This window comes from Colletotrichum costaricense, assembly GCF_030867565.1.
Source record: "Colletotrichum costaricense strain IMI 309622 chromosome Unknown Scaffold_18.1, whole genome shotgun sequence".
Classification (NCBI taxonomy): domain Eukaryota; kingdom Fungi; phylum Ascomycota; class Sordariomycetes; order Glomerellales; family Glomerellaceae; genus Colletotrichum; species Colletotrichum costaricense.
Window position 1 is genome coordinate 942,052 of NW_026848247.1, and position 26,682 is coordinate 968,733.

The 26,682-nt window shown below is 46.6% G+C and overlaps 8 protein-coding genes across 8 annotated transcripts; 4 read left to right on the forward strand and 4 right to left on the reverse strand.

The window, feature by feature from the left end:
* Window positions 1-5,712: 5,712 nt before the first annotated feature.
* CCOS01_13858 (TAM domain methyltransferase) lies at window positions 5,713-8,939 on the reverse strand (the record flags this gene model as incomplete). The annotated part of the gene is made up of 9 exons (XM_060462002.1): window positions 5,713-6,172; window positions 6,229-6,433; window positions 6,560-6,949; window positions 7,378-7,704; window positions 7,783-7,913; window positions 7,978-8,225; window positions 8,304-8,413; window positions 8,622-8,661; window positions 8,760-8,939. The coding sequence occupies 9 exons, from the start codon at window positions 8,937-8,939 to the stop codon at window positions 5,713-5,715; spliced, it is 2,091 nt and encodes a 696-aa protein (XP_060307722.1).
* Window positions 8,940-9,779: 840 nt separating this feature from the next.
* Window positions 9,780-10,611, forward strand: CCOS01_13859 (uncharacterized protein; the record flags this gene model as incomplete). Its single annotated transcript, XM_060462003.1, has 2 exons — window positions 9,780-10,190; window positions 10,258-10,611. The coding sequence occupies 2 exons, from the start codon at window positions 9,780-9,782 to the stop codon at window positions 10,609-10,611; spliced, it is 765 nt and encodes a 254-aa protein (XP_060307723.1).
* Window positions 10,612-11,102: 491 nt separating this feature from the next.
* CCOS01_13860 (sugar transporter) lies at window positions 11,103-14,896 on the reverse strand (the record flags this gene model as incomplete). The annotated part of the gene is made up of 7 exons (XM_060462004.1): window positions 11,103-11,120; window positions 11,438-12,528; window positions 12,618-12,669; window positions 13,065-13,434; window positions 13,530-13,806; window positions 13,936-14,727; window positions 14,785-14,896. The coding sequence occupies 7 exons, from the start codon at window positions 14,894-14,896 to the stop codon at window positions 11,103-11,105; spliced, it is 2,712 nt and encodes a 903-aa protein (XP_060307724.1).
* Window positions 14,897-15,075: 179 nt separating this feature from the next.
* Window positions 15,076-15,294, reverse strand: CCOS01_13861 (uncharacterized protein; the record flags this gene model as incomplete). The annotated part of the gene is made up of 1 exon (XM_060462005.1): window positions 15,076-15,294. The coding sequence occupies one exon, from the start codon at window positions 15,292-15,294 to the stop codon at window positions 15,076-15,078; it is 219 nt and encodes a 72-aa protein (XP_060307725.1).
* Window positions 15,295-16,042: 748 nt separating this feature from the next.
* CCOS01_13862 (beta-glucosidase) lies at window positions 16,043-18,744 on the forward strand (the record flags this gene model as incomplete). Its single annotated transcript, XM_060462006.1, has 3 exons — window positions 16,043-16,103; window positions 16,152-18,046; window positions 18,109-18,744. The coding sequence occupies 3 exons, from the start codon at window positions 16,043-16,045 to the stop codon at window positions 18,742-18,744; spliced, it is 2,592 nt and encodes an 863-aa protein (XP_060307726.1).
* A 659-nt stretch (window positions 18,745-19,403) lies between these two features.
* Window positions 19,404-21,676, forward strand: CCOS01_13863 (uncharacterized protein; the record flags this gene model as incomplete). Its single annotated transcript, XM_060462007.1, has 5 exons — window positions 19,404-19,699; window positions 19,807-20,342; window positions 20,436-20,586; window positions 20,656-21,424; window positions 21,485-21,676. 5 exons carry the CDS (start codon window positions 19,404-19,406, stop codon window positions 21,674-21,676), a joined length of 1,944 nt encoding a protein of 647 aa, XP_060307727.1.
* Window positions 21,677-22,851: 1,175 nt separating this feature from the next.
* Window positions 22,852-24,277, reverse strand: CCOS01_13864 (extracellular serine-rich protein; the record flags this gene model as incomplete). Its single annotated transcript, XM_060462008.1, has 5 exons — window positions 22,852-23,065; window positions 23,125-23,630; window positions 23,686-23,790; window positions 23,843-24,034; window positions 24,089-24,277. 5 exons carry the CDS (start codon window positions 24,275-24,277, stop codon window positions 22,852-22,854), a joined length of 1,206 nt encoding a protein of 401 aa, XP_060307728.1.
* Window positions 24,278-25,583: 1,306 nt separating this feature from the next.
* On the forward strand, window positions 25,584-25,832 carry CCOS01_13865 (uncharacterized protein; the record flags this gene model as incomplete). The annotated part of the gene is made up of 1 exon (XM_060462009.1): window positions 25,584-25,832. The coding sequence occupies one exon, from the start codon at window positions 25,584-25,586 to the stop codon at window positions 25,830-25,832; it is 249 nt and encodes an 82-aa protein (XP_060307729.1).
* Between the last annotated feature and the right edge of the window lie 850 nt (window positions 25,833-26,682).

Sequence of the window (26,682 nt, forward strand, 5' to 3'; positions counted from 1 at the left end):
CGTAAGTAAAGTCTCTAATTATTATTATAAAGCGGTACGTAATCTCGATTAAAACGACTTTTTTAGTATTATTAACGTAATTCAAAGCCGCTTCGAGACTTATAATAAGAATCTAAAGCTCCTATTTAAGCTATAAGTAATTTTTTTTATATTTATAGCTAGGATAATAAAAAGTAAATTATAAATAAAAAATTTTAAAAAGCTTATTAATTAAATCGATAAGTTAATAAAAACCTAGCTAAATAAGGGGATTAATAAGCGAAAAGTTAGATATTTATATATTATAGTTTAGTATATATTAAAAATAAAAATAATTTTATACTAAGTACTTAAAGATTATAAAACGCTCTACTCGAGGCTAAGATTTAGTTTTAATATTAAGATAAAAATACCGTACTAAACTTATTTTTAAGTATATAACGGCTTTTATTAATAATATTAAGTTAACTAAATATATAAAAAAAAAAAAAAGAGACTAGGTATAGTAATCGTTAATAAGGAGGCCTAGATTTATTAAATAAGTAAAGATTTAACTTATAAGTAAGATAATAAAAGAAGTAATACTTTATTTATAAAAAAAATAAATATTAATTAAGTAACTATTTTAAAAAAGAGCGTATTAAATTATATAAATAGTATAAAAAGTCGAGGGTAATAAATAATAAAACTAGCCCTCGTTAGTTTAGCTAATTCCTTATTATATATAAAAATAAATCTAGGGATACGGAACTTAGTAATAGTAGCTAAAGTAATAACTTAAAATATCCGCCCCCCCTAAGAAATTTAAAAAATAAAAAAGATCTTACCCCCTATATTAATAAATTAAATTATAATAAAATCGATAATATTAATTACTTATTTTTTATACCGTTAATTTCTAAAAAATATACGAGGCTAAATAAATAAAAAGTAATAAAAGCTCTTAATAAATAAGCTTTTATTTATAAATAGTAAGGGAAGGTCCTTTAAATAATAAATATAAAAATAGATAAAAGGACGAATTTAATAATATAAAATTCTATTTTCTTAATATTTAAAAAGAAAATATTACTTTTATTAATATTAAAAAAAAATAGTACTAAGTAATTCTAAAAGTAGCTAAAGGGGTCCTTTTTATACTACCTAAATTATTTAAATACGGAGCTTATATAGGTATTTTACGTAAGCGAAAAGTACGGCCTAGATAATTTTTATAAAATTATCCTAAATACTAGGGTATTATAATAGTTAATAAGAGAAAAGGGGTAATTCTAAGTGCTATAAAAAATCGCACTAATAATACTTAATACGTTAATAATAAGTATTATAAAAATTAGCTTTAGCCTAGGTAAGGAAATCGTCGCCCTAGGTATAATAAAAGTAAAAATATACTTCGGAACGATAACTTTCTATATTTTATTTATTAATACCCTATTTCTTTTATACCTAAAAAATATAAATCGACTAAGTATTATTTTTAATAATATAAAGAACAAAATCTTTAGTAATAAGTACTTTAAAATAATTAAATAATAATAAAGATACGCGTTTATAAAGCTTATTAATAATACGAAATCGATTAATTACTTAATAAAAAATAAGCTTAAACGACTATACTAAAAATTCGGGTACCTATCGGTTATAAAGCTATATAACTTTTTAAAATAATTAGGTAATAATAATATCGAAATAAGGGCGCTAGAGTAATTAATAAAAATATATTACTAATACTAAATAAATACGTAGAGCCTATATAAATTTAAATTTAAATTATATAATAAGCTTAACTTTAATTAAGAAATCGTTATTAATATTTTTTATTTAAATAATTAACCGGTCTTATATATAATTAACGAGGCTATATTATTTTAAATAGGCTAATTTCTCTAGGATTTATAAATAAAAATAATATAAGTAGCCCTATAAAAAAGCTAGATTAATATATACTAAAGATTATTAAATAGTATTAGAACCGACGCTAATACGAGTTTTAAGTTAATAAAATTTAAAGAAAATACGACGGCCTATAATATATAGCTAAAAATCGTACTTATAGAAGCGTATTATAATATTAAAAAAGTAAAAAGGGTATATTAGTAGTTAAAAAGGGCGTTTAGAATTATTAAAAAGGAAAATCCTAATTCTATTAATAACGAATATTTCTAAACGGTACTTAAGTACTATAACGATATTATAGGGCCTAATAGGCTTATATTAATACTATTAGTATTTAAAATATACTTAAGGACGACTTTAGCCTTATTACTATTATTAAATATAAACTAACGAGCTTAAATAATTAAAAAAATAATACGGGCGCTACGCGAGATAAGTATAAAAAAATAAGTTAATAAGGTAATTACTATATATAATAGGCCCGATATAGGGGCTAATTTAGATATATTACTAAATTCGGATATATAAGTATAATAAGAAATTACTTAGTAATAGGCTAGGCTATATAAATTAATTTTTATTAATAAGCGTTCTTATATAATTACGAGAGATCGTAACTAGTTACTTAAAGTATTAATTATAGTAATTAAATTATATTATAAGGATCTTATTAAAGTAATCTTTAATTTATAAAAAGAAAAAGAGCTAGAGGAAACTATATAACCCGTAATAAAAGTATAGGAAATTATCCTTAATAAAATTATCGTAATAGTACTAATAAATAACGAAAAAAAGGAAATTATTAAAAGGGTACTAATATTACTAATAAGACGTTATAAAAGATTACGATAGTAAGCCCTAATATAGTAATTTATTATTAATAACGAGGTAATTAATACTTTTTATATAATAAAAGAAAAGCCGATTTTAAATTAATAATTAAACTACGTAAAAATAGTATTATTATAACTATTAAAAAGCTATATAAGGGATTAGATCTTATTAAAATAAATACTTTACGTAATCGAGGGGTCTATCGATTTATTCTTTACGACCCCGAAAAATATAAAAATCTCTGCATATTTAAATCGTAAATAGTACGTAAAATTAAGGAAAAAAAAATACCCTAACTATATAAGAAATTTAAGTATATAATTTAGGGATATAATAATATTAAAAAAGTAACGCTACTTATTTAATTACTTATAGTATAGCGCTATAGCTAACGATTAATAATAGTACTAATAATATTGCTATAAAAAAAGGGATATAAGATTTAGAGCTATAATATTACTTAGGCCTATATTTAATTAGCTATAGGGTTTATAAAAAAAATCCTAGCCTACTTACTAAAAGAAATAGCTAGTAAATACTTAAAAAGTACGATTATTAAAGTATTTAAACTACTATATAAGCTTATAAAATCGGGCACTTATTAATAAGCTATATACTACGATTTTTATATTAATTAACTATTAATAATTATATCTACGTACGACCCGTACTTATTAATCTCTAAATATAAAAGTAAGTAATTTAAAATTATTAAAATATAAACTAACGATATACTAAGCCTATCTAATATTAACTTTATAAAAAAAGAGGATAAAGAGCTTTAAAAAGCGGGCTTTATAATAAAGCTAAAAGAGGCCCTTATAATAAATAACTTATTAATATTTAATAGCGGGATTTTTATAATTAAAGGGGAAAACGTCGTTTTTTAATAAAAGGGGTAGGGTAAAAAAATTACTCTTATTAACTTAAATATAATCGATATTAAAAAGTAATATAAAGCTAAGCTCGCGCAAAGGATATATATTATAAATATATATTAGCCCGAGGTAATTTTTAATTATATTAAAGTAGTATAGGCTATAGATTTAGCTAAATAAGATATCGAAGTACTTAATAAGCGGCTTAAGTAGTAATAAATAAATCTTAATCGAGGCCTCGTTTATTACCTAATCGATCTTATTATTAATAAGCTCTACGTCTTTATTAATAGGTTATTTATAAATAATAATAACTTTATTTTATAATTAGAATATATTATTATCTTAGTTAATAAAAATATAGGTAAGAGCAAATTTATTATATATAATAATATAATATATTACTTATTAATTAAAAATAAGTGGGTAATAAGGAGTATATTAGTATTAAAAGTTTATAATATAATTAATAATATTAACCTCGCTTATATAATTTTAATAATACTAAAAAAGATTATTAATCGACTTAACCTTTTATTAATCCTAATAGTTATTTATACTAATTCTTATTTATTATATAAATACTTTATTAAATTAAGAATAATAAAAGAAAAGAGGTTTATAATTAATATTATAGCCCTTAGGTAATTATATAAAAAGCGTAAGATCTTTAAGATTTATTAGATTAATAATAATAATAACCTTATTAACTTTTTTATAAAAATAGTATTTAATAAGGGGTTAGAATAATTTATAAATAATAAAAAAGTTAATATATAAATAGAAGGATAGGTTATATAAAAAAAGTAAAAAAAAGGATAAAAAAGAGATAACTTAGTAAACGGGCCCGAGGTTAAATTATATTTTTAATTATAATAAGTAAATTAATAAAAAAAAGAGAAAGTTAGTATTAAATTAAAAGTTTAATTTAATTATAATATATAGCTAATTATATAGGGGCTAATTAGGGGCCCTATTTATAATTATTATAGCTAACTTAACTTATAATTAGAACTTCTTTTTTATATTTATATAGAAATTTATATAAGTTTAATTAATCTCTTTGTTAACCTACGGTTCGAACTAATTACCCTATAATAGGGATACTAATACCTATATATCAAAATAGGGACACTCGAGGTACTCAATGGACTACAACTCGCCGAAGTAATGCGTCTATACGTGGACAATTGGAAATATATCCTCTCTTGATGCTTTTGGGGTTTGTACTTAATTACGATCCATCCCCTCTAAGATCGGGAAGTCGGGTCTAGCCCTACTCCAGGGGCGGGAAGTAATGTCGAACGAGTTGTAAACGCAAATGAAATTGATTCCTAGTGGTTCAATGTTCCAATAAGTGTTTGAAAAGAGTGTAAGCACTCCACATGGACACTATCACGACAGGGTCCAGCACAGCTAAATACCTAGTTTTGGCAAGGGTGTAAGCACTTACACCAATTGGAACGACTTGCGGTCCGCATCTCAGCACTCAATGTTGTATTCTTGTGAAGAGCTGGGGCAGCTGGAAGCGAGAAAATATGACCTGGATGTTCAGTCATTACGATTTGGTGCACTTCTACAGTTCTTCCTGAACATGGGTGAAGTCGTGGAGTATGGCTACTTTAGCTAGTACCTTAGCTGTCGCTTTGTTGAAGTCAAAGCACGACTTGACTTCACTTACCTTACACTGAATCTGTTTTTTTACATTTGAATAAGGCCGGTACTTACTTGAATTCGATGCAGTGATGGGCGAAAGGAATTCATAATTTCGCCTCTAAGAGGTAAGGCTAGACATGCAAAACGTTCAATACGTAAGGTACTTAGTCTGTTTTTATATACCATCAAAAATATATTGAAATAGCTTGAGCTGCGAAGCACAATTTTGATCAGACTCATGACGAATGATGCATGTAAGATCAATACTATATCAATGAATCTTGTGTCTGCGGTTTGGTCATTAGTGAACGCTTAATCCCGGCAGGGGCAACAGCCGATGGTTCCGGCGCTCTCAGTTACCATCACTTTCGAAGTTTCGATCTGGCTGTAGGCGATACAGCGCTGAGTTCGAAGTAAATACAAATATGTGAATTGAACCACAGACCCTTCACTGAGAGTCTCTCAACTCTCAGGCTCCTTCCACCGGCTTCTGTCCAGACAAAGCGTGATAGTAAACATAAGTATGGAAAGCCGCATTCCTGAGGTCTTTCCGTACCTGCATCAGTAACACTTCGACCTCCTCTGGAGTCCAGCCCAGCCCTCTCGTCAGGGGACCCATCGTAATAGCCTGTAGTCCGTCGAACAACACCGCCTGAGAATACAAGCCAATGGTTTTCAGGTTGTCATCTTTGGGCCACCTCCCCAATGGCACCTTCTTAACATCGTGAACCTGCTTCACGAAACCACCAGCCCTGAGACGCTCCGGGTTGGTCTCCGATGCGTAGAGCTCGAAGCCGAACTTACCGAGACCTTCTTCGATAAGGTTCGCCATCTTGGTTGGGGTGTAGTCAGGACCCATCGTGTCATCGTCGCAAGCGAATCTCCATCTCAGCTCTTGCAGCTCGATCCACCCGCCCGGCTTTAGTACCCTGCTATTATGAGCACAATTTCTTGTAACTTGTCTCTATGACGGATGGTTACTAACCTATATGCCTGACGCAGAAGCCTAGGCCAGTCTTTGATGAAAGGAGCCATGTGCCGCAGGTGAATTAAATCAACTGAGTTGTCTGGATACAGCCAGTCTGCCTCCGCATCGTCGACCAGGAACCTGACATTCGGTGGTACAAAGCCGGGTTGGATAGGGCTCAGGTCGATCCCGTCGATATCTGCTTCTGGATAGTTGTCGCCCACTTTCATCTAGTCAGGTAATGCGGTTCTGTATACAGTAGAGAAGTCTCTTCACGTACTATCGATCGCCCAAATGCCAGTACCAGTACCAATATCAAGAATTTTTTGCGGATTATCTAGAGGCGCACTGTGTAGATCTCCGTCGCATATGTGAACCACCAAAGCGTGCTTCATGTCCTCGCGATCCTGCTCAGGCTCATCGTTTGGACACAGGTATCGGCCTTGCTTGAATTTGTGGTAGCGACGCTTATTCTCCCATTCATAGTCACGAACGCTCGAAGACAGTGAAGTCGAGGCATTGGAACTGCCGTCGCTGCCAGTCTCGTATCCATCAGTGGATGGGTCTGGATCTTCTTCAGCCACAATCGCTGCAGCTGGTGACACTGGCGCGGCCGGTGACGATGCGACAGCAGCCGGTGATACCGGTGCTATTGGTTGAGTAGCATTTCCGGCATTTTCAGTTGTCGGGGGAACTTCAGGGGTCGCTTCCACAGCGGCTGCCTCGCCGACGCGCCCTTCTGCCATATTGTGGGTTGTGGGTTGTGGGAAAGGGTTCAGACATAGAGTCTGTTCAGGATATCTCGCTCAACGCAAGGGATGTTGAAGTGAGGGGAATAATGTCCAGCATGCAAACCAACAGACATGCCTGGAACATTATCGCCCCATTTTTGTCGTTCGATAACTTCGATTGGGTCCTCCTACTGGGGCTCACATCAGAGCAAGGATCATGACCAATACCCTGTATCCATCTGGTATGGGGATGACATCGAACCCACCAGACCAAATGAAGTTCGTTGGACATACGTTGTGAGACATTGATTGAGCAACTCGTCTTACACGTAGTAGCATTTCTCTCAGGAAACAGGCTTGCCATGCAAATCTTTACTAAAAATTTCAACTGAAGCTGAATGTGACGATAATTATGAAGCTGGCTTCCCGCTCGCACCTTGAGTATTTATCGTTACTCCCGCTTTGCTCAAACTTCCATGTCCACTGCCACCGTCATCATTGGCGATATCGATACTTGGCTCAGAGTCACGTTCACTCAGTCGAGTAAAGGGGCGCTCGTCCTCGGCACCGCCGCCGCCAACCCCTTTCCGCATCGCCCCAGTACCAGAGCCTCCTAGGTAACTGCTTCCATTTGTAGTGCTGGGCTTCGTACGGTCATTGAGTATGTATTGTCCGCCAGAGTTCTGGCCACTTCGTCTGATCGAAGATTTCAGTCTGCCATTCAGCGCGAGGTTGAGGATCGGTTTCAGGCATGGGAGACAGGCTAGTTCATGACAAATTATGTATTAGCTGAATCCCATTGTAAAGTTTTTTGGGCTGACTGTGAGGCGAGAGGACCTACCGCAGATGATAGCTGTGTTAGCTTCGACATTAGTCCAGATAATGGTGTCGATGAAATTCCAAGTAATGTCAGGTGACGTGAGGTCAACTGAAAGAATCACATTTAACCGGGCCATGGAGACGACAGTAACGCTATTCAAATTCGTCAGCAGCTGTTGTTTCTCCTGAAGATTTTGCAGACTGCTAATTTACTCACAAAGTGCCGAGCGCAAAAATACCTGCAAGGGCGAACTTCTGTGCTTTGTGCAGCTGTAGCTTCCACACATAGGGGATAGGTAACAATACAACTAGTGCATCCGTTATAATATTGGGAATAGAGTTTCCCTTGAAGAACATCTTGACATCAACACCGCATGTGTACTGATCAGACGACAGGGGGTTGACTGTGTCGTAGCGTGCCCAAAAGGCATGAACAGGGAGACATTGGAAGATCGTAACGAGAATCTGCGAGCTTTGTTAGTGAAGTTCCCAGAGATCTTCAAACACCTAGACTGCATTCGGAGTCGAGGTCTTTCAACATACAACAGCAATGAACCAAGCTAAGACGATGCCGGCCATAGCCCAGATGTAATACCTGATGCTTTTACGGGCATTGAATATTCGCCAGTAGAGCGCCAATGTCGACCACTTGACTGTTGATAACGTCACTGTGTACGCTACTTCTGATACGAAAAGACCAATTGCCCACGCTCTTGTCGCCGAGGTTGGCGCTACCCAAATGTGTTTACCGGTACCATTCGGTATCACTACAAAAGAATCAGATTACCAGTATTGGAATGTAGTAGAATTCAGGCTCTCAATGATTGGACTGTGATTTCAAACTTCATGGAGTTGACTTACTGTATCCTATGCTTATAAAAACGTGCACAGCTGCTGCGGTCTAAAATTGAATTGTCAGCGAACATGCGTTGCCTTCGTGCACTTTTATCGCAAAATAGAAATTAAAAATTCCAAAAGGCACGGATTTTCGTTGCATACCAAGGAAACAGTGATCAGCCAGTCCTCCAACCAAAGCTTATTGGATTGTATTCGTCGGGCAAGAAACCGAAGCGCAACTGCGATGGCTGCGAGTGCCCACGTGCAACTGAGAGCACCAATGATGCTGGCAACTCTGGACTCGCTGAGATCTATGCCATCCGGAACTGGCAGAGAGGCCATCTTGCCTTCGGCTCTTTGAAGAATTCCGTGCTTGGGCTGGAAAAGAAAGAACAGACATCTGTCAGGTTAGACTTTCAGACTTTTTTTTGGGGCGCCTGAGCCAGACAATGGCCATGTTTATGTGTGACCAGCCGGAAACCGAGACTTGCCGTTCCATGCTGGCCAATAACTCGGTTCGATTCATAACAGTAAGATGCAACAGAACTAGGCTCTTGGCCCTGGTTCTTGCGCCCGGAAACTGGGGCCGCCAGGTACAAAATCGAGATTGATTTCTCCACGATCCGGGCACAACCTGGGACCGCCGATTACCTATTACACCATCCGTTGGAACATCAACCCGCCGGTCCACATAACGACTGGTTGGCATTCGTCTTACTCGTCAAGTATCACCAATTGGACTTGAAGGGAATTGTGACAAGGGCCCTAAGAGTCGGCCGTAGTGCGAAAAAATGGCATGTTTTGGGCTGCCCTGGAAATGTCACTGTAGCTTGCTTGAGTCGTGCGATATCCACTCCAAGTCACCAACCAACACAACCAAGCTAAGACTTACCAGGTGCCCTAGCTCAATTCCCACGAAATAGGGCCCATCTGGACGTAAATGCGCCCCAATATCGCCGGTCTCTGGTTCATATCCCGCCTGCTAAAGAAACAGGGGATGAACACCTTCCAAATTCGATTCCCGGCTCAATGAAATAATAAGTAACATGGTGTTCCCCTGATCAAGGTCTCTTACCCGATCAAGCTTCCTCATCTCAGTTCTCACTCTCACTCACCATCAACTTCAGCGGGACCCTCTTCAATCTGAATCAACTCCTCGAGACCGCAACTATCATCGACGCAATGAGTTCTCGTACGCCTCCCACTTTCCTTCTGGTACCGGGCGCCTGGCATCGTCCATGGTCTTTCGACCTTTTGCGCGATGACCTCCACGGCCGGGGGTTCAGTACTGAAACGGTGGCACTGGCCGGCGTGGGTAGCACCGATGTGAACGTGGGATTGGAACAAGACACGGCAGCCGTCCGCACCGAGCTGCAGAAGCTCATCGACGACGGGCGTGAGGTTGTCGTGGTTGCGCATTCCTATGGCGGTGTCCCTACTGCGAATGCGGTAGAGGGTTTTAACTACAAAGATCGAGTTGCGCAGAGCAAGACTGGCGGCGTTCTCATGGTCGTGTACATGACCTCTTTTGCCATCGGTGCCGGGTCAGCTCTTTCCGACGGCGCGGGCTCAGTGCCCTGGTGGGACGTCAAGGTGGGACAACATTCATATGCAGGTTCCGGAAAGTCAGAGACAATAGCTCATCACTCTTACCTCTTAGGACGGCTTTATCTCACCTCTCGATCCGATCTCCGTATTCTATGCCGATGTCGAGCCCGCTCTCGCCGCCAAGGCCGTCGAGGCCCTGCGTCCTCAGCCTTTCAAGACCTTTCAAGACAAATCCGGCTTCGAACCTTGGAACGAAGGATTTGAGATGGGTTACATCTTTGCTGAGGATGACCAAGCCATACCGCTTGATCTGCAGATCATGATGGCTTCTCAATTTTCTCCCAGCTCCTTCACAGCTAGCCTTTCGGCCAGCCACTCACCGTTCCTCAGTATGCCCAAGGACCTTGGGGATGCTCTGCAGCAAGCTGCTAAAACGGCTGTCGCAAAGACAGAGGGCTTGAGATAGTTTAAATAGTACATCTTGCAAGTTAAAAGTGAGTAGTGATGCATGCAAGTAGCCGGACTTCATGTGGACTATGAATCAGATGCCAGGAAGACTGTTTTATCGATGCTATCAGACAGCAGATATTCATCCGGCAAGTCAACTTCGCTACTTCCCAGGTGGAAGATGCAAGAAGAAGTCGAACTTGCCCTCGGCCAAATTACAGCGCCAGATAAGCGTCTATTTTGCACGTGAATGGCATGGAACCCCATATGTTCCTAGGTTCCTGACAGATCCGAGCCTTGAGTAATGCCTTCATGTTGCTTGTAAGGTACTGGGCAGTTTCTTGTGCCATCTGACTTTCATCATCATCTCCCCAGTTGCCGCTGTACCACAACTGTCTACAATCAGAGGTAGAGAATGCAGTCCATGGCTGTTTGCGTCCGTCCCTTCCACCGGTGCTTGGAATACCACAGGTGAGATACACATCAGTGTGGTTTTGTCCCAAAGTTATTCTAAGCCGCAGGCTCGTTCTATATGGCGCGTCCTTAGGAATTAGAAACTTGCTGTTCAGACTATCCCAACGATCTGGGGGAAAGCCCTCCACAACTTGCAACTTGAGATGCTCTTCGTGATTCTGTAATATCTGTAGATATACATCTACTCTCCTGGTGACGGACTCTTGTATCTGCCTCTGAATAGACGGTGTCACTCTGGAGATCACGCAGGCGTCTTCCTCTACCAACATAGTTCTCCGGGCGTCATCCAATTCCACACGCGTGTATCGATACTTTGCTGTCATAGGCAGTACCCTTGAGAATAGATTCGGGCCGACTTTTCGAAGAAAAACATTGAATATCTCTGGGTTCTTGCAATTTGGCGAAGCAGCGTAGTCAAGCTTCATTCCCAGGCAGTTAATCTCCGGAACCTCGAAAAACCGTCGCCGGCCGAATCGGATCCCGCGATTGGTCATGGAAAACTCTCGTCCGTCCAGCAACGTCCCTCTAATACGCGAGATACTGTTGGATTCAGAAAATGCTTCTGGAGACTTGGCGAGCATGCCGCAGAAATAAAGGTCTGAAAGATCTTGCGGCATCTTTTCTTCACCATCAAATTTTGTCGTTGATTCAGGGCGCAGCGGCGCGTGGCAGAATATGGAAATGTCGTTTGAACGCCGGATGATCTCCTCCTGCAGGCGAAGGAATGCCCTGTCGCCCTCGCCATATAGCATCGGCATGTTGACGTCGAAGATTCCAATGAGACAGTAGGCAATATCCTCAACCCTCGTTGTAGTCCGTCTCGATGCCCATGACATCCTGCGCGCCACCGGCTTCGAATCAAGTAGTGTGCAGTCCCCTAGCACGTCCGCATCCACCCGCGTGATTCTAGAGATGGCGCCCCTGAAGTCTGACCTGTGTCCTCGGAAGTTCCACTTCTCGTCGTAGAATCGGAGGACCTTGGGCGCAATGAGTTCCTGGAGACACCAGCCGCGGGTGAACCATCTGCAGTCCTTCAAAGCATCGTCGGTAGACTCCCCCCTATCACCGGCGGCTGGCCAGTCTGAGAGAAAGGCGTAGCATACCTTGGCATCACGATACCAGCCGAACATGGAGTTAATCGCCTCGCCGAGCTCGGCGCTACTCGTCTTGTCGATGCAGCAGGTGTCGATCCATGCGTACGCTATGCCGTTGGCCTTGGCTTCGCGGCATGTTGCCACGATCTTCTTATAGCCAGACTTTCGCGATGCCTTGTGATCTGGTGTTTCACTAATTTGCGTGAATTCCTGGAAGCTGACCTCCTCATTGTCGACCCATGTATGCGAGAGAATAGCATAAGCTGGTGCTAAATTGGCGGTAAAGAGCCTCAACTGGAGAGTCTCCGTTTCGATGAGCCGGATTGACATGCTGCGTGGTGAATCTGCTACCTGGAATCTTTGGTGACCTGTAAGTATGCTTTAGATATCGTGTTCGTCGTAGAGCTTTCTGTCAAAGAGTAGCAGAGTGGCCCTGGAAAGTACGTGGAACACGTACGATAATCAACGGTCATGCCGCTTGGGCCGGGTGCCTGACTTTGAGGGCCTAGCTGATTGTCGTGAATCCTAGTCATGCAGGTAACATGCATGATGCACCAATAGCGTCGCTTGTCACGCTGCATCCAAGCCAATAGTCACTTACCATAATTGGCACGATAGCTTGTGTGTTCTCCATTCTTTCTGACTGTCACAGCTACTTGCTCTCTACTCGTCAACAGGGTGAAGATCAGAACATGGGCCGGGAACCCAATATCGAACTTACACCATGAACCAATATCAGGGGATAACACCAAAACACATTGCAAAGCTGCCTATGAGGGACAAATGTGACGGTGAATCTTTGGATTAGATGCATTACATAGTACTTTTACGATACTTAATGCGAAATGGGTATTTACTTGGAAGCTTCAACGCTCCTTGCTTTGCGAATTGCAATGCCTCAAACTCTGTGTTCAGCATCGCTCTGGTACTGTCTCTTATCCTCATCATCTCCATGAGTAACCAAAGCCTCAGTCTTCTCGCTCACAGCAGCCGCAGGAGGAACCGCAGCATCATCACCGTCAAAGATGACAGCCATTTGCTCCAGGGTGTGTCCGCGAGTCTCGGGGTAGGCGAAGAAGACGGTGATCCAAAGAAGAGCAAGCATCACGATGAATACAATGTAGTACTTCCAGTGAATAGCCTCCAGTGCAATGGGGTTCACAAAGGTGTTGATGAAGATAGCGATGACGGTTGAGCACCAGGTGACGGTGAGACCTCGGGATCGAAGGCTGAACTGCCAAATCTCGCAAGGGTAGGCCGTGAGGAAGGGGGTCCTAGTTTCATGTAAGTGAGTGTTCTCATGAGAAGACCGCCCAGTTCTTGCGAGTTCGGGAATCGCCCTATAGGGGCTCAGAAGACATAGACTTACATGGCGATGTCGTATCCAGCAAAGAAGATGAACAAGAATGGGATGACCGAGGATCCGATGGCCGATGACTGGGTCGTGGCGAAAGAACCACTGAGGCCAGTAATGATGATGAAGCTCACCAACATGACGCTGGCAGAAGTCAAGAACAGGAAACGGCGACCCAGCTTGTCGACGCTGGTGGCGGCAGCGATTGCCCACAGCAGGTTCCAGACGTTCAGGCAAGCCGAAATCAAGGTCTGGTTCGTGACTGATGTGACTCCAATCGAGTTCAGGATGACTAGACAAATGTTAGCAAAGTCAGATTGACACAACCTATAGAAAGGTGTCGAAAGGGTGGGATATCGTACGAGCTAGGCAGATGTTAGCTATCGAGACAAGGAATGCGATGTTATCGGTCAAAACTCACGGAGATAGTATGACACCACGCCATTACCAGCCCATTGGGCGTAGATACCGAGAGTAACAGAGATAAAGAGGCGATGACGGTTTCCTGGTGTCTTGATCATATCCATATACGAAGCGCTGGAAGAAGCCTCCTTTTCTGCGGTAATGGTGGCCTGGATCTCAACAACCTGGTAGGTTACCAAGGGATCGTTTCTGTTACCACCTGCATGGTGGGTAGCCAGAATCTCGGTGGCCTCCTCGACGCGTCCAACACTAATCAGCCAACGAGGACTCTCAGGCGACAAGAGGAAGCCGGGCAAGGCAACGAAGGGAAGGACAATCTGAAGAACGACGGGAATACGCCAGCACCAGTCCGAGGCAATGTCACGGCAGGCAAAAGTGACCCAACCGCAGAGCGTACCGCCAAAGTACCAGCCGACCATGAATAGGGCATTGGCGATGGATCGTTGCTTCGGGTGGGCGATCTCGTTGATCAAGAGAGGAGCCGAGTTTCCGAGCCACGAGGCGGCGATACCGATGAAGAGACGGGAGTAGGTGAAGGTTGCTTCGTTTTGGGCTGCCGTTTGCATGACGACACCGAGAACCAGGAACAAGTATCCGACATAGATGCCAGGCTTGCGACCCCAACGGTTGGAGCACATGGCGGCGATGGGGAAAGCGATACCGTTCCCGAGCCAGTAGATACCTGTAATCCAACCAAGGTATGCGCCGGAGGGGTTGTGCGTAAAGGCGTTCCATCGAGGAAGGGCGAGGAGACCGCCCATGATGGATCCATCGTAACCGTTGGCAGAAGCTGGAAAGTCAAAGTTAGCTACAACAGGCCACTGTTTGTTGAGCCGAGTTTACACACAGAACAACACCATAGACAAGGTGATGAAATTGAGCTTCCGCAAGTGGGCGTGCTTCCACCAAGGGAGGTCATCGCCGGGGATCACGGCCAGGTCCTCGACAGGTTTACCCATGTTGACGTTGGGTTATCAGGGTCGCAAGAGAGGCTGGCAAAAGGATCAGAGGCAGAAGTTTCCGGATACAAAGAGAAACTCTCAAAGATGTTGTCGTCAAGTTGTCTGGACTCTTTAGAGCCTGCGAGCGCCGTGAAGCAGGGTCACATCACACAGTCCGGGGGGGAAGAAAGCAAGGTCTATATACAATCGATACTCCCTTCACAAGTGACAACAGGGGAAGCAAGTCGGAATCTGGCTTGCGATTTGCATACGAAAAAAAACCGAGGAGGTGGAGCATGGCATCCCGATGCCCCGGTCGTCGCGTGTTCGTCCGGAACGCAGATTTGGGTCGGATGGGGGATTGGGGAGGGGCCAGAACTCTCCAGTGTCACGCCCCATGGAGAAAACGCTTCCATTGCAGGCCGTCGCGGGGGCCCATACGACCCACTTGACAAACAATGGTAAAAGTGGTTTACGAAGTAGTCGTAAGGTCGTAAGGTTGGTCTGGAGAAAGGAGGACACGGGGGCGGAGAATTGAGTCAGTTCATGCTTTGATGTGACGGGAATAGTCAGAGTTGAGGTCTTCAAGAGTCAAGAGACTAAGGGGATTAACACTGAGGCGGAGAAATGTGGTCTTGGCTAACGTTGGCCTTTCCATAGCTGAAGCTGCTTAGACCAAACAATGCCCTGTGCCTCACCCCACTAAGCCGTGGCAGTTGAGGCCGGCTTTCAGACCATCTCTTCTATTTCTCCGCCTTCGAAACCGTTTCCCCATCGTGACCAGATTGCCGGCGCGTCGGCTCACCATCCACGCGACTCTGAAGCAGTAAAGTGGACGGTAAAGACCCAGAATACTCACTGATTCAAGTGTGACTACGTCATGGTCTTCGGAATGCGATTCTTTATGCCCGACGTGTGGATCAGAACCCCGCGGTCGAGGGGAGACACAGAGACCATGCTGGAGACCTGGGGCTCCCCGCGTTGGCTCTGGACTCTCGGAATAAAGAGAAGCGCCCGTCGATCGGCTCAGTTTCTCCCTTGATCAATTGCTGGTGTCTACTCTGTTCTTTTTCAGACGAATTTCGGATCTTGTTGTTGGAATTTACCTGTCTCTTCGCCGTCTGAACTGTTTCCAAAGACCAGCTTCCTGTCACACGTCTCATCATGGATGTCGAAGCACTTCTTGAACAGCTCACGCTGGAGGAGAAGATCTCACTCACGGCTGGTCAGTTACCAAAAACTATCACTCGAGCTCAATTCTAACTAGAAAAAGGCGTTGGCTGGTGGCACACTGCAACAGTCGAGCGCTTGGGAATCAAGCCGATCCGTCTCTCTGACGGCCCCAACGGCGTTCGCGGTACACATTTCTTCGACAGCACACCTTCCGCGTGCCTTCCGTGCGGAACTGCCATTGGCGCAACATTCGATGTCGAGCTGGTCCAAAGGCTCGGCCGCCTACTGTCGGACGAAGCTCACGCAAAGGGCGCCCATGTCCTGCTTGGCCCTACAATCAACACCCAGCGTGGGCCCCTGGGCGGACGTGGTTTCGAGTCCTACTCCGAGGATCCGGTATTGTCTGGCATCCTCGCCGGCAACTACGTTAATGGAGTCCAAGAGTCAGGCGTGTCAGCCACGCTGAAGCACTTTGTGTGCAACGATCTCGAAAGCGAGCGTATGGCTGTCAACGCCATTGTGACCGACCGTGCCATGCGCGAGATCTACCTGCTTCCCTTCATGATCGCCATTGAGATGGGCAAGCCCCGCGCGATCATGACCGCCTACAACCAGGTCAACGGTGTCCATGCGGCGGAGAGCAAGAAGATCTTGCAGGATATCCTGCGGGACGAGTGGAAATGGGACGGACTGGTCATGAGCGACTGGTTCGGTACCTACAGCACATCTGAGGCCATCAAGGCAGGCCTCGACCTCGAGATGCCAGGCCCTAGCAGATGGCGCGCCGGAGCCCTCTCCCACGCCATCATGTCTAACAAGGTCAAGCGATCAGAGCTCGACTCGGCGGTGCGAAACGTCCTGAAGCTGGTCAAGCAGGGCCTCGAGAACACCTCCATCCCACCCAACGCTCCGGAAACCGAGGCGAACACACCAGAGCACATTGCGCTCCTGCGCGAAGCAGCCGCTAAGTCCTTGGTACTCCTGAAGAATGAGAGAAGCATCCTTCCTTTTGACAAGAACAAGAAGATCGCCGTCATCGGGCCCAACGCGAACATTGCGACCTACTGCGGCGGTGGTAGCGCCGGACTCAGAGCCTATAACACCGTCACTCCTCTGGAGGGCGTGAAGTCCCTCGCAAGCGACGTCGTTTTCTCACAAGGTGCCTACGGTCATCAGTCTCTGCCTCTCCTTGGCAAGGCTCTCAAAACACCAAACGGGAAGCAAAGGGGTTTCGTGCTCCGCATCTACAACGACCCCCCACCCAAGGACACCGCCAGCTCAGCCGACAGCCGGACACCCCTCGAGGAGCGCGTCCTCGACGATGCCAACATCTGGTTCGTCGACTACGAGAATGCCGACCTCAACCCCATCTGGTGGGCCGAGACTGAGGGCACACTCGTCCCCGAGCGATCAGGAGAGTGGGACTTTGGCCTGTCAGTTCATGGCACCGGCGAACTCTTCATCGACGGCAAGCTGGTCGTCTCCAATGTGGAGAACCAGCGCCTGGGCAGCAGTTTCCTCGGCTGCGGTACGGTCGAGGAGACGGGCACTATGCACCTGGAAGCCGGACGAAGCTACCGCGTCTTGGTGCGCTTCGGCTGCTCGGCCACCAGCAAGGTCAAGGCCTCCGGCACCGTTGACTTTGGCCAGGGCGGCGTCCGCTTCAGCGGCTGCCCTAAGCTCGAGCCTGCTACCGCGATCCAAGAGGCCGTGGAGGTCGCCAAGAGCGTCGACCAGGTCGTTGTGTGCACCGGTCTGAGCGGCGAATGGGAGTCTGAAGGATTCGATCGGACGACGATGGCTCTGCCTCCTGGCACCGACGAGCTTGTTGCTGCTGTGCTGGCGGCGAACCCTAACACGGCTGTTGTCGTTCAGAGCGGTACGCCGGTCTCCATGCCTTGGATCGACCAGGCCGGTGCCGTCCTGCATGCTTGGTTTGGTGGCAACGAGTCTGGTAACGGCATTGCGGATGTACTCTTTGGAGAGGTCAACCCGGTAAGTTATCTCAGGTACTATCGGAGAGCGTGAAGTTACCCTACTAACAAGCTACATCGCAGGCCGGAAAGCTTCCCCTTACAATGCCGCGCCGAGTACAAGACAACCCCGCAGCACTAAGCTTCCGCTCAGATAATGGCCGTTGCTTGTATAGTGAAGATGTTTACGTCGGCTACCGCTGGTATGACACGCTCGACATTGAGCCCCTGTTCCCCTTCGGACATGGCCTTTCCTACACGACATTCGAGGTTTCCGATCTCGAGGTGTCTGATGCGTCGGCCCAGACGAATGGCCACGCCAATGGCAACAACACAATCACGGTTCAAGAGGCGGATAGCCTCACCGTCCGCGTCAAGGTTGCCAACACTGGCTCTCGTGCCGGCTCTGAGGTCGTTCAGGTCTACGTCACACCGGCGGCGCGCACGCCATTGACCAGCACAACTCGCGATACCATAACCCGTCCCAAGAAGGAGATGAAGGGCTTCGCAAAGGTCACGCTGGAAGCTGGAGCCAGCGCCACGGCAGAGATCTCTTTGGATGTTCTGCGTGCGACGAGCTACTGGAGCGAGATGGAAGACTGTTGGCGTAGCGATGCCGGCTCTTACGGCATTCTCGTGGGAACCAGCAGCCGTGGAGAGTTCCTCGAGAAGACAGTCAAGGTGGAGAAGTCGAGGACATGGAAGGGATTGCGGGCGTAGACGAATAGACTTAGATATGCATTTGTACATAAGTGGATGGGATATTAGACATCGTGCGTTGAGACGATGATTAGAAACGCCTCATAACGCATGTTCTGCTCATGAGAGCACATTTCAATGTTGAATATAACTGGTGACGATCAAAGCAGTTGGCAGGGGGATGTGCCTTCTGAGTAATCTTGGTGATTTGCAGATTTCTTCGTAGAACTTCACGTTAAAGGTTCCACTCGAGAACCTCCGTATGCTAATTTGAGTCGTGCCATCCCACTTGACGGATCTAATCTCAGAGATTGTCGGCCTTTCGCCGCGATCACCCATCAACAAACTTCGGGCGTTGCCCGAGTCATCCCTGGTGGTAAAACATCTTCCGATCACGCGCAAAGCTGCCATCCCATGTCTAACCCCATTCGAGAGTGGGAAATCCGCTGGGGACCCCGGGATTTATCGGCCGGGGCCACAACGCGCCTCCATCAAGTCCCATTTACCATGAATTAGCGTTGGGAACAAATAACACTAAAAGGGAGCATGTCAACCCCCTTTCATCCCATTTCTCCGCATTCTTCACATTTCTCCCCCTCATTTTCCCTCTCCACGTTTTCCAGAAATCCCGGCAGGATGGGTGCGGCACCACCATCCCTATCGGTCCGAATTTCACCAGCATGCGCCGTCGCTCGAGCACTCAGGCTGCGTCCGTCAGCGTCTCGCCAACTGCGATTCGAAGGGCTGCTAGCAAAACGCCAGATGAGACTACAGGCTTATCGTCGACGGCAGCGGTGAGATCGAGCATCGCCAGCAGAGCGTGCGACGCTTGTCGTGCTCGGAGAAGAAAATGCCACTTTGACGGGTCTTCGCCCCATGCTGAGGGGCCGTCTCCGACGCAGTGTCGTGATTGCTGCAGACTCGGCATACCATGCAGCTTCCTGGTGCCCACGAGGCCGCGGGGACCTAAACGAAGGTATGAAGATCCGGGGTAGCAGGGGGTTTTCGTTCTGTGTGTAAATTCTACCCAGAGTCACTCACTTACTGGCTTGGCAGGAAACGTCTCCCATCAATGTCTGATAGGAGCGAGAGTGAGCTTCCCAATGAAGCGGAGACTCATCATGTAGAGACTGTCGAGCAGCAATCTCAACAAGTTCCTGAGCCTGCAGTGAGCATTGAGCCTGTCCTCGTCTTGTCAGGTCAGACTCCTCCATCAAGACCTTCACAAGCCAGGTCTCCCTATGGCCCTCCTCATTCTGCCCTTCATGGCCCATCTCCGCGTGCCGCAGCCCCGGCCCAGACGGAATCGCCCTCGGTAGCCGGCGTTGGGTTCCCAACAGATGAGTTGTGCTCAAGAGCACTTATACACATCTTGATGGCAGATTACCTCGACTTGGTCTACCCGCTGGTGCCTGTGGTCCATCGGCCCAGTTTCCGTCATGATCTGGCCACAAATCGGGACATAACCGATCCGGACTTCTTTGCTGTCCTCATGAGTTTAGCCGCGCTCACTGTCGGGTTGTTGCCGTCGCGCTTCCGCGACTATAGGGCAGTTGACCCCGAAGCTGCGATGCGCTTTGAAAATAGAACTGCAATGATCAATTGTTGCGCGGAGATATGTACTCGACAACGGACTGCAAACTACTGGGACCACATTAACCATCGGAAATGGGCGGTGTGTTATGTCCTTTCCGTCGCCTGCTTTCAAACAGGTCAGGTCAACCGGAGCCGGATGTTCGATGTGGAGTACTTGCAAGTTTCGCGACTTCTTGGGCTGCATCGCATTTCCGAGTATGAGGGTCTCAACTGCATCGAGACCCAGTTACGGAAGAAGGCCTTCTGGATGCTCTTCTATGGCTACGCGTAAGCCAAAGTCTCATCCCTAGTATACCACTTCGATCATGAAAGACTAACAACTACCAGGCATACCAGAGTTCAAGCAGGACGCTGGGAACGGCTGACATACTTTGGGCCTGGTGAGCTACGCGAGGTCAACTACGACGCTCTCATGCCCCTCGGCATCGACGATGAACATATCTTCAGAGACAGGATCCTAGACCCCGTCTCTCCAATGGCATCGCATGGAACACCATTCGCACATGCGCAGGAACCCCGAGCCATGTTCACACTCACCAGCGGCTTCATCATCCATTCCCGGGTGTTCCACAAGGGTCTCCAAGAAGCCATAGCCACGTTGGGCTGCGAATGTGAGCTCCGTCGCACCCCCGCCGCCCGTCTCGCACGCATGCGCGATCTTCTCCAAGAGATGAGATACATGCTCGACGACGTTCCGGGCCCCATGCGGCAATGGGCTTCCAACGATAGGGGTACCGATGCGGCCCCCAGCACGCCGCGGTTTGACGATGAAAGAGCTACAGCTGCCGCGTCGAGCTATGGCAGCCCGGCAGACTATAGCCGTGTCCCGGAGGCCGGATCCTACTCACAAGTGCTTCAGGGCCAAGCCGAGATCATGAGAGCTAACATCCATGTCACGCATCTGTGGTTGCAGAGCTTGCTGCTGGAACAAGTCGACGGTGTCACTCAAGAGAGCGCGATTGCCAACCCCTCGACAACTGGACGTGAGGAAGTGTCGACCGCCCTGAAAGCGAACTGGGCTGAGCGTGAGGACATTTGCCGTCAAATGCTGCACTTGCTACACAGTATTCCATATGTTCACCTGGAACCAAACGGACTCTACCTGGTATGCTCAACGCTCGATCCCAGCTTGTGCAAAGTTCAGTCTCTAATCACATCTCTCCAGGCGTACAAGGTCCGCGATGTGGCTGTAACACTACTCAACTGTCCGTTCGAAGCCCATGAACGGCCTGCCCGTCGTGCGGTGGAGTACATGCGGGACTTCACTCGCGCATTATCACGGCTCGATCGAAGTGAAATTGTGAACACAAATAGTCTTAAAAGCTGGATCGACATAGACCGGGAGCCTGCAATTTGACAGGGTGGTCTACAGCATTTCGGCATCGACAAGTCAAAATGATGACTGTGTCGGATTATGGAACGCTGCCACGAATTACCAATGAGGGTCGCATATAAACGGCATTAATCCTGTTTCAAAGCAGAATCGTATTGAAATGATCAGATCGTATGTGGTGATGTTATGCGTCACTGGTAGTTGGCTTCCTCAAGCGACAGTACCTTAGCGGCTTACAGTGTTGCGTGGTGCATCGCTACACCTTCAACGCAGCAAAACAGGCCCAAAACTTGCCGGCACGGTTCCTTGAGGCCAAAAGTAAATAGCCCATTCACAAGGAGTGAGTATGTCTTGAATAAAGGCAAAACAATCAAAAGATTTGAACCCGGAGAGGTTCGAACTCTCGACTTTGAAGAAGCATACTGCCGTGGTGATCACGAAGTATAAGCATCACACTCTAACCAACTGAGTTACGGGTCCTGGGTTGCGCCGGAAACCGCTCGGTTGCGGGTCTATCTTGCGTGTCTCCCTGTTTCCTCCGTGTTTGCTCGAGTTTCCGGGCGCCCAGGCGGAAGCAATGTTTGTTGTGGTGGGCGGTTTGCCAGCTTGGCGCCACAGCTTTGCTCGGAACAAAGGCGCGAGAGTATGCTCGAAACAAATTATACAATGAAAGTGGAAAGTTTCTGAGTGCAATCGAGGACTTGGGTTGAAAGCCTGGGAAGTATGAAACTTTGAAGGGAATTTTTCCTTTTCCCCAAGTTTTTCCCGAAGAGACCAAGTGGGCTCTGCCACCAATGAAATGGCTTGATCTAAGTCCCTGGCCCCTCTGGCTTGAGCTATCTGAATCGCCATGTCAATAAGCCACAACTTGGCAACCTCGGCTTCTTTATACGTTGTCGAACTGCGCTTCCAGACCCGTTGGGACTTCGTCACTTGAATCACAACGACTGTGGACTGAGAAGACTAAAATTTGGGAAGAAAAATTGGGTTCGTGGTCTGGATATCGTTCATCCTCGATAGACGCTATTCAAACCATTTAGTACGAAAATGGAGAGCTGGCTGATTAAACAAGGGCCAGGGCTCATCCTTCCAACGAATACAAGACATATATCAAGTCATCATACCACCAACGCCTTACTGAGCGAGCTTGCCGCTCATCATTTTCTACTAACTTCCCGGCCCTCCTCCTCTTCAACAGATCACTCCTTTATCGATGGTCGATATTCACTTTCCTGCTCTGCGAATGAGAAACGTGGCATGTATCTGGGTGGCGGAGAATTACCCAAGTCCCTCGCCGTTGGCAGCTCGACTGGCGCAGCGGCGGGTGCAGGAGGGGCCGCAGCAGGAGTCGTCGCCTGGTTATCTGGGGCTTCGACGACGACGCTAGGAGCTACAGACGAGATCCGGTGATCGCTGGGACCGGCCTAGGTTAGCAAAATACTAAAACAGCAGCAAGATTCGAAGATACTTACTAGTAGGTCTGCATGCCGTTAACAGGATGTGTGAATCCGGTAGGTTGGGGGCTCAGTTGAGGGGAGAATTGGGCCGTCGGAGTGGCGTGGTCACGGTAGGGGCCGCTGAAGTTGCTGTAGTGACTATTTCTCCATCCTTGAGTTGATGGACTCTTGGTTTGCATCGAGTAATTGAGCTCCGCCACCACGGGCTGGGATGGAGCAGTGGGAGGTGCCTGGTATGCGGTAGAGGTTCTCTTATACGCGCGGTTGATGCCGCCTCGTCGGCCGCACAGGTATACCAATAGGCCTCCCAGGAAGAGGAAAGCTAGAGAGCCGATCACGATACCGGCAATTTGGCCGCCGCTCACACTGTGATGGTAGTTGTTGATGACGGCGCCGTTGTTGGAGCCGCCGCTGGTTGCCTTTGGTGCATCTGATTCAGTCGGGAAGGGTTCACCAGGGAGAATCTGGGTGGTCAGTGGGAGGGCTGCCTCGAGCTGTTTGTCGAGGGTCTGGGTCGAGTTCTGAGACTTTGTGAGTATACGTGAATCTTTTGGCATTCTTGTTGGTGTGCCTTACCTCGTTGATTACACCGATCATCTTCTCTTTGTAGCATGAACCGGGAGCACCACAGTAGTAGAAGATCGGAAGGGTGTCATTGACGCGAACTCTGTATCGTGGCATCTGAATCATGTTATTCCCCATGGCCCGCCTGATTCCCATGGGCCATACTGACATCATTCGTGATGGCCTTGACCGACTGGTTTCCGCTGTAGAAGCCCTCGCGGCCAATGTCGATGTACTCGTATGGCGTGCAAGGAAATCCAAACTCGGCGCGGATAACCGAGTGAGCATCGGGATAGAAGATCCATTCGATGGTATCGCCGACGTTGGCTTCCGTCTTCGCGGGTGAAAATGCAAATCCAGACTACCAAGAGCTCAGCTAATTTGAAGCGGTTTTTGGGGGGATCCAGTCACTTACCGCTCCGACGGCAATAGTATGCGTTTGCGCAGCGGCAGCAGAAGCCGTTGCGGAGGCTACCACTGGTGTCCCAGAAGTCGTGGAGCTAGATGTTGTAGAGGTGAGGAAAGGCGAGATAGTTATTGTCGGCAGCACCTGAGCATTCACCAGGCCCGCTAGAGCGGCTACTCCCAACGTGAAATACCGCATTTTATCAGGAAGCTATGTTGCTCAATCACAGGATTGAGATTGGGACCAAGCAATGGTAACGGGAATGATACCAGAAGAGAGGACAGCTCGAAGGAAGAGGGGGAATGTAACGTGTGAAGGCCCAATGGCAATACTTATTGCGGCAAACATCCCCATGTACACGCCGGGCCGGGCTGACGATGGGGCTGGAGCGGAGGACTCGGGCCCGATGGCTGAGACCATCAGTCTGCATCCTGCTCGAGAACTCCGCCCAAAGCATGCATGAAAGACCCGTTGGTTTGGTGCCCACATGGCAGAGGCTGCTTTACAGCTCTCGGTTTGACTATGCTCCAGGCCTGGTAACCGGAAGAAAGGAAAGTGGCGGATATCTATGCAGCCATGAGTCTTGAATAATGGTCGCGCCTTCAAAACAGCCTTTATTGAATGTCGATCGACGAGACGAGTCTTCAGAGCAAGGGGCTCCCTCACTACGCCCTTCTATCGTCGCTAACGGACTGAGAGGAAACAGAGAGGAGACAAAGACTCGCAAGGATATTGAGACGTTTGCCATCGTGAGGCACACGTGCGAAGTGCCGAATATGGCATACCCATGAGTGAAAATGTAACGTGCGATTTCCTTGTGATACTTGAAGTATTCAGACCAACACGGCAGATAAATCATTTGACGAAACCCAGAGAAATACTCGATTTCAGGATGTGATACGGGGCAGATGGCCGAGCTGGATTGGCTTGAGCCAGTGTCATAGACGATCATACGCAAAGGACAGCTATCGCTAGAAGAAAGGATGAATGAGGCGAACTGTCGTAAAAGACCACTTGAAGAACATGAAGGTCATTTATCACACTATGGGAGCCGGCGGCTTCATACATGTTTGCTGCCCTAGCCCAGACTCTGAATGCGCTCGACCGGCTCTCACCTGGGCAATGTTTGGTGGCGTTTGTCCTACAGGGAGAGCCGTTTGGGAAAGCAGAACCACGCATAAGTGAGGTCCCTCGCCGAGCTACTTGCTGTGAGTCTGGTCTAGTGACTTATGTGGTAGGACGCAATAAGCTGGACTAGACGAAGAAGGTCTGAAACTTTGCACTATGAATAGATATCTGAAAAGAGGCTGCTGGAGTGGCTGCGCTGCTCACCTTTATAACATCCACATACCAATATCCCTTGACTGTCGATCAAACTTAGTGCAGTGCCCATCTCAAAGACTACCAGTCAAACGGCTTTGCTGCGGTGATACAGCAAGATTTATCCTGGAAAGAGACCGAAGACACAACTGACGTACCGATTAAGACGAGTTGTGTCCGGACAATGCAGGCGCTAAGACATTGTCAGGGTCCTAGTGTTGCACTAGCGGCGAGCATCGGGCTCTGGGGAACACATCCAGGGCTGAGAACGAGACAATGTTTGGAAGAACAGCTGGCCATCCTCCCTTGGTTTCGGATTCTCTTTGAGCGGGTGTCTTCCATAGACACTAACACGATGTCCAAGGTGAAAGCCGCGAGCCGAGGTGCGGGACAACCAGACTCAAAATCAGAAGTGGTGGCTTGTGATGTTTGAAATTGCTGACTGCATGGCTGAGCCGTGTTATGAAGCCTGGAAGCAGACACCAAGCTGAAGAACAAACTTTTGACTGAGTCTATACTTGAGGAGTGTCGAGATGGAGAACTCGCATGGTTGGGGTCATCTCACTGTGAGAAACCCTAGTCACGCTGGGCTCGGCACGGTGAAGCATAGTTCCAGCTTCCCGATTTCAACAAACCATGTCCGTGACTGATAGCAAATTCGATACCAAAGCCATGCCTTAGTTTCTGGCTCCTTGACATAGAAGCTGTTGGAGGCAAAGCGCGTAAGGACTCTGCTTGGGCGAGAGCACAGCTGCCGCACAGACCAGCTCCCTGACGCGCAGCGGCTGACGGTATTCCGAGACTCTTTGGTACGCGCAACTTGGGTGCGTAGGGACCGGAGGTAGCAAAGTTTGAGATCAGTCGCATGCGCAGTGAATCTTCGAGAAGAAATTTGAAGGTAATGCAATGGTTAAATGGTGGTTGCTTCTTCATTAACTCTTACACCAGGCGTGGGCAATGAGAGCGGAAGAAGCGAGTCAGGAGGTTGGTGAGCAGGCTTCCCATGAAGAGAAGCAGACGTCGAAGAAAAACGATCGAGTGGATTCGCTCTCAGGAGTCGATTTCCATCAGGAGTTGATAGCGACTGATAAGATCCAGGTCATCTGCGGAGATGAATCTCGGAAGTAGATGCAGTATGCGCGGAGCGGTGTCTAGAAAAGGAGATATTTTGAAACGTACTGAGACCAATAGTCTAATCCTCTGAGAATATCCAGGCCAGATCATGTTACATCCTGAAGATCAAAATCGACGAAAAGAAATCACCAGTGTCCGAGGCTGTTGAT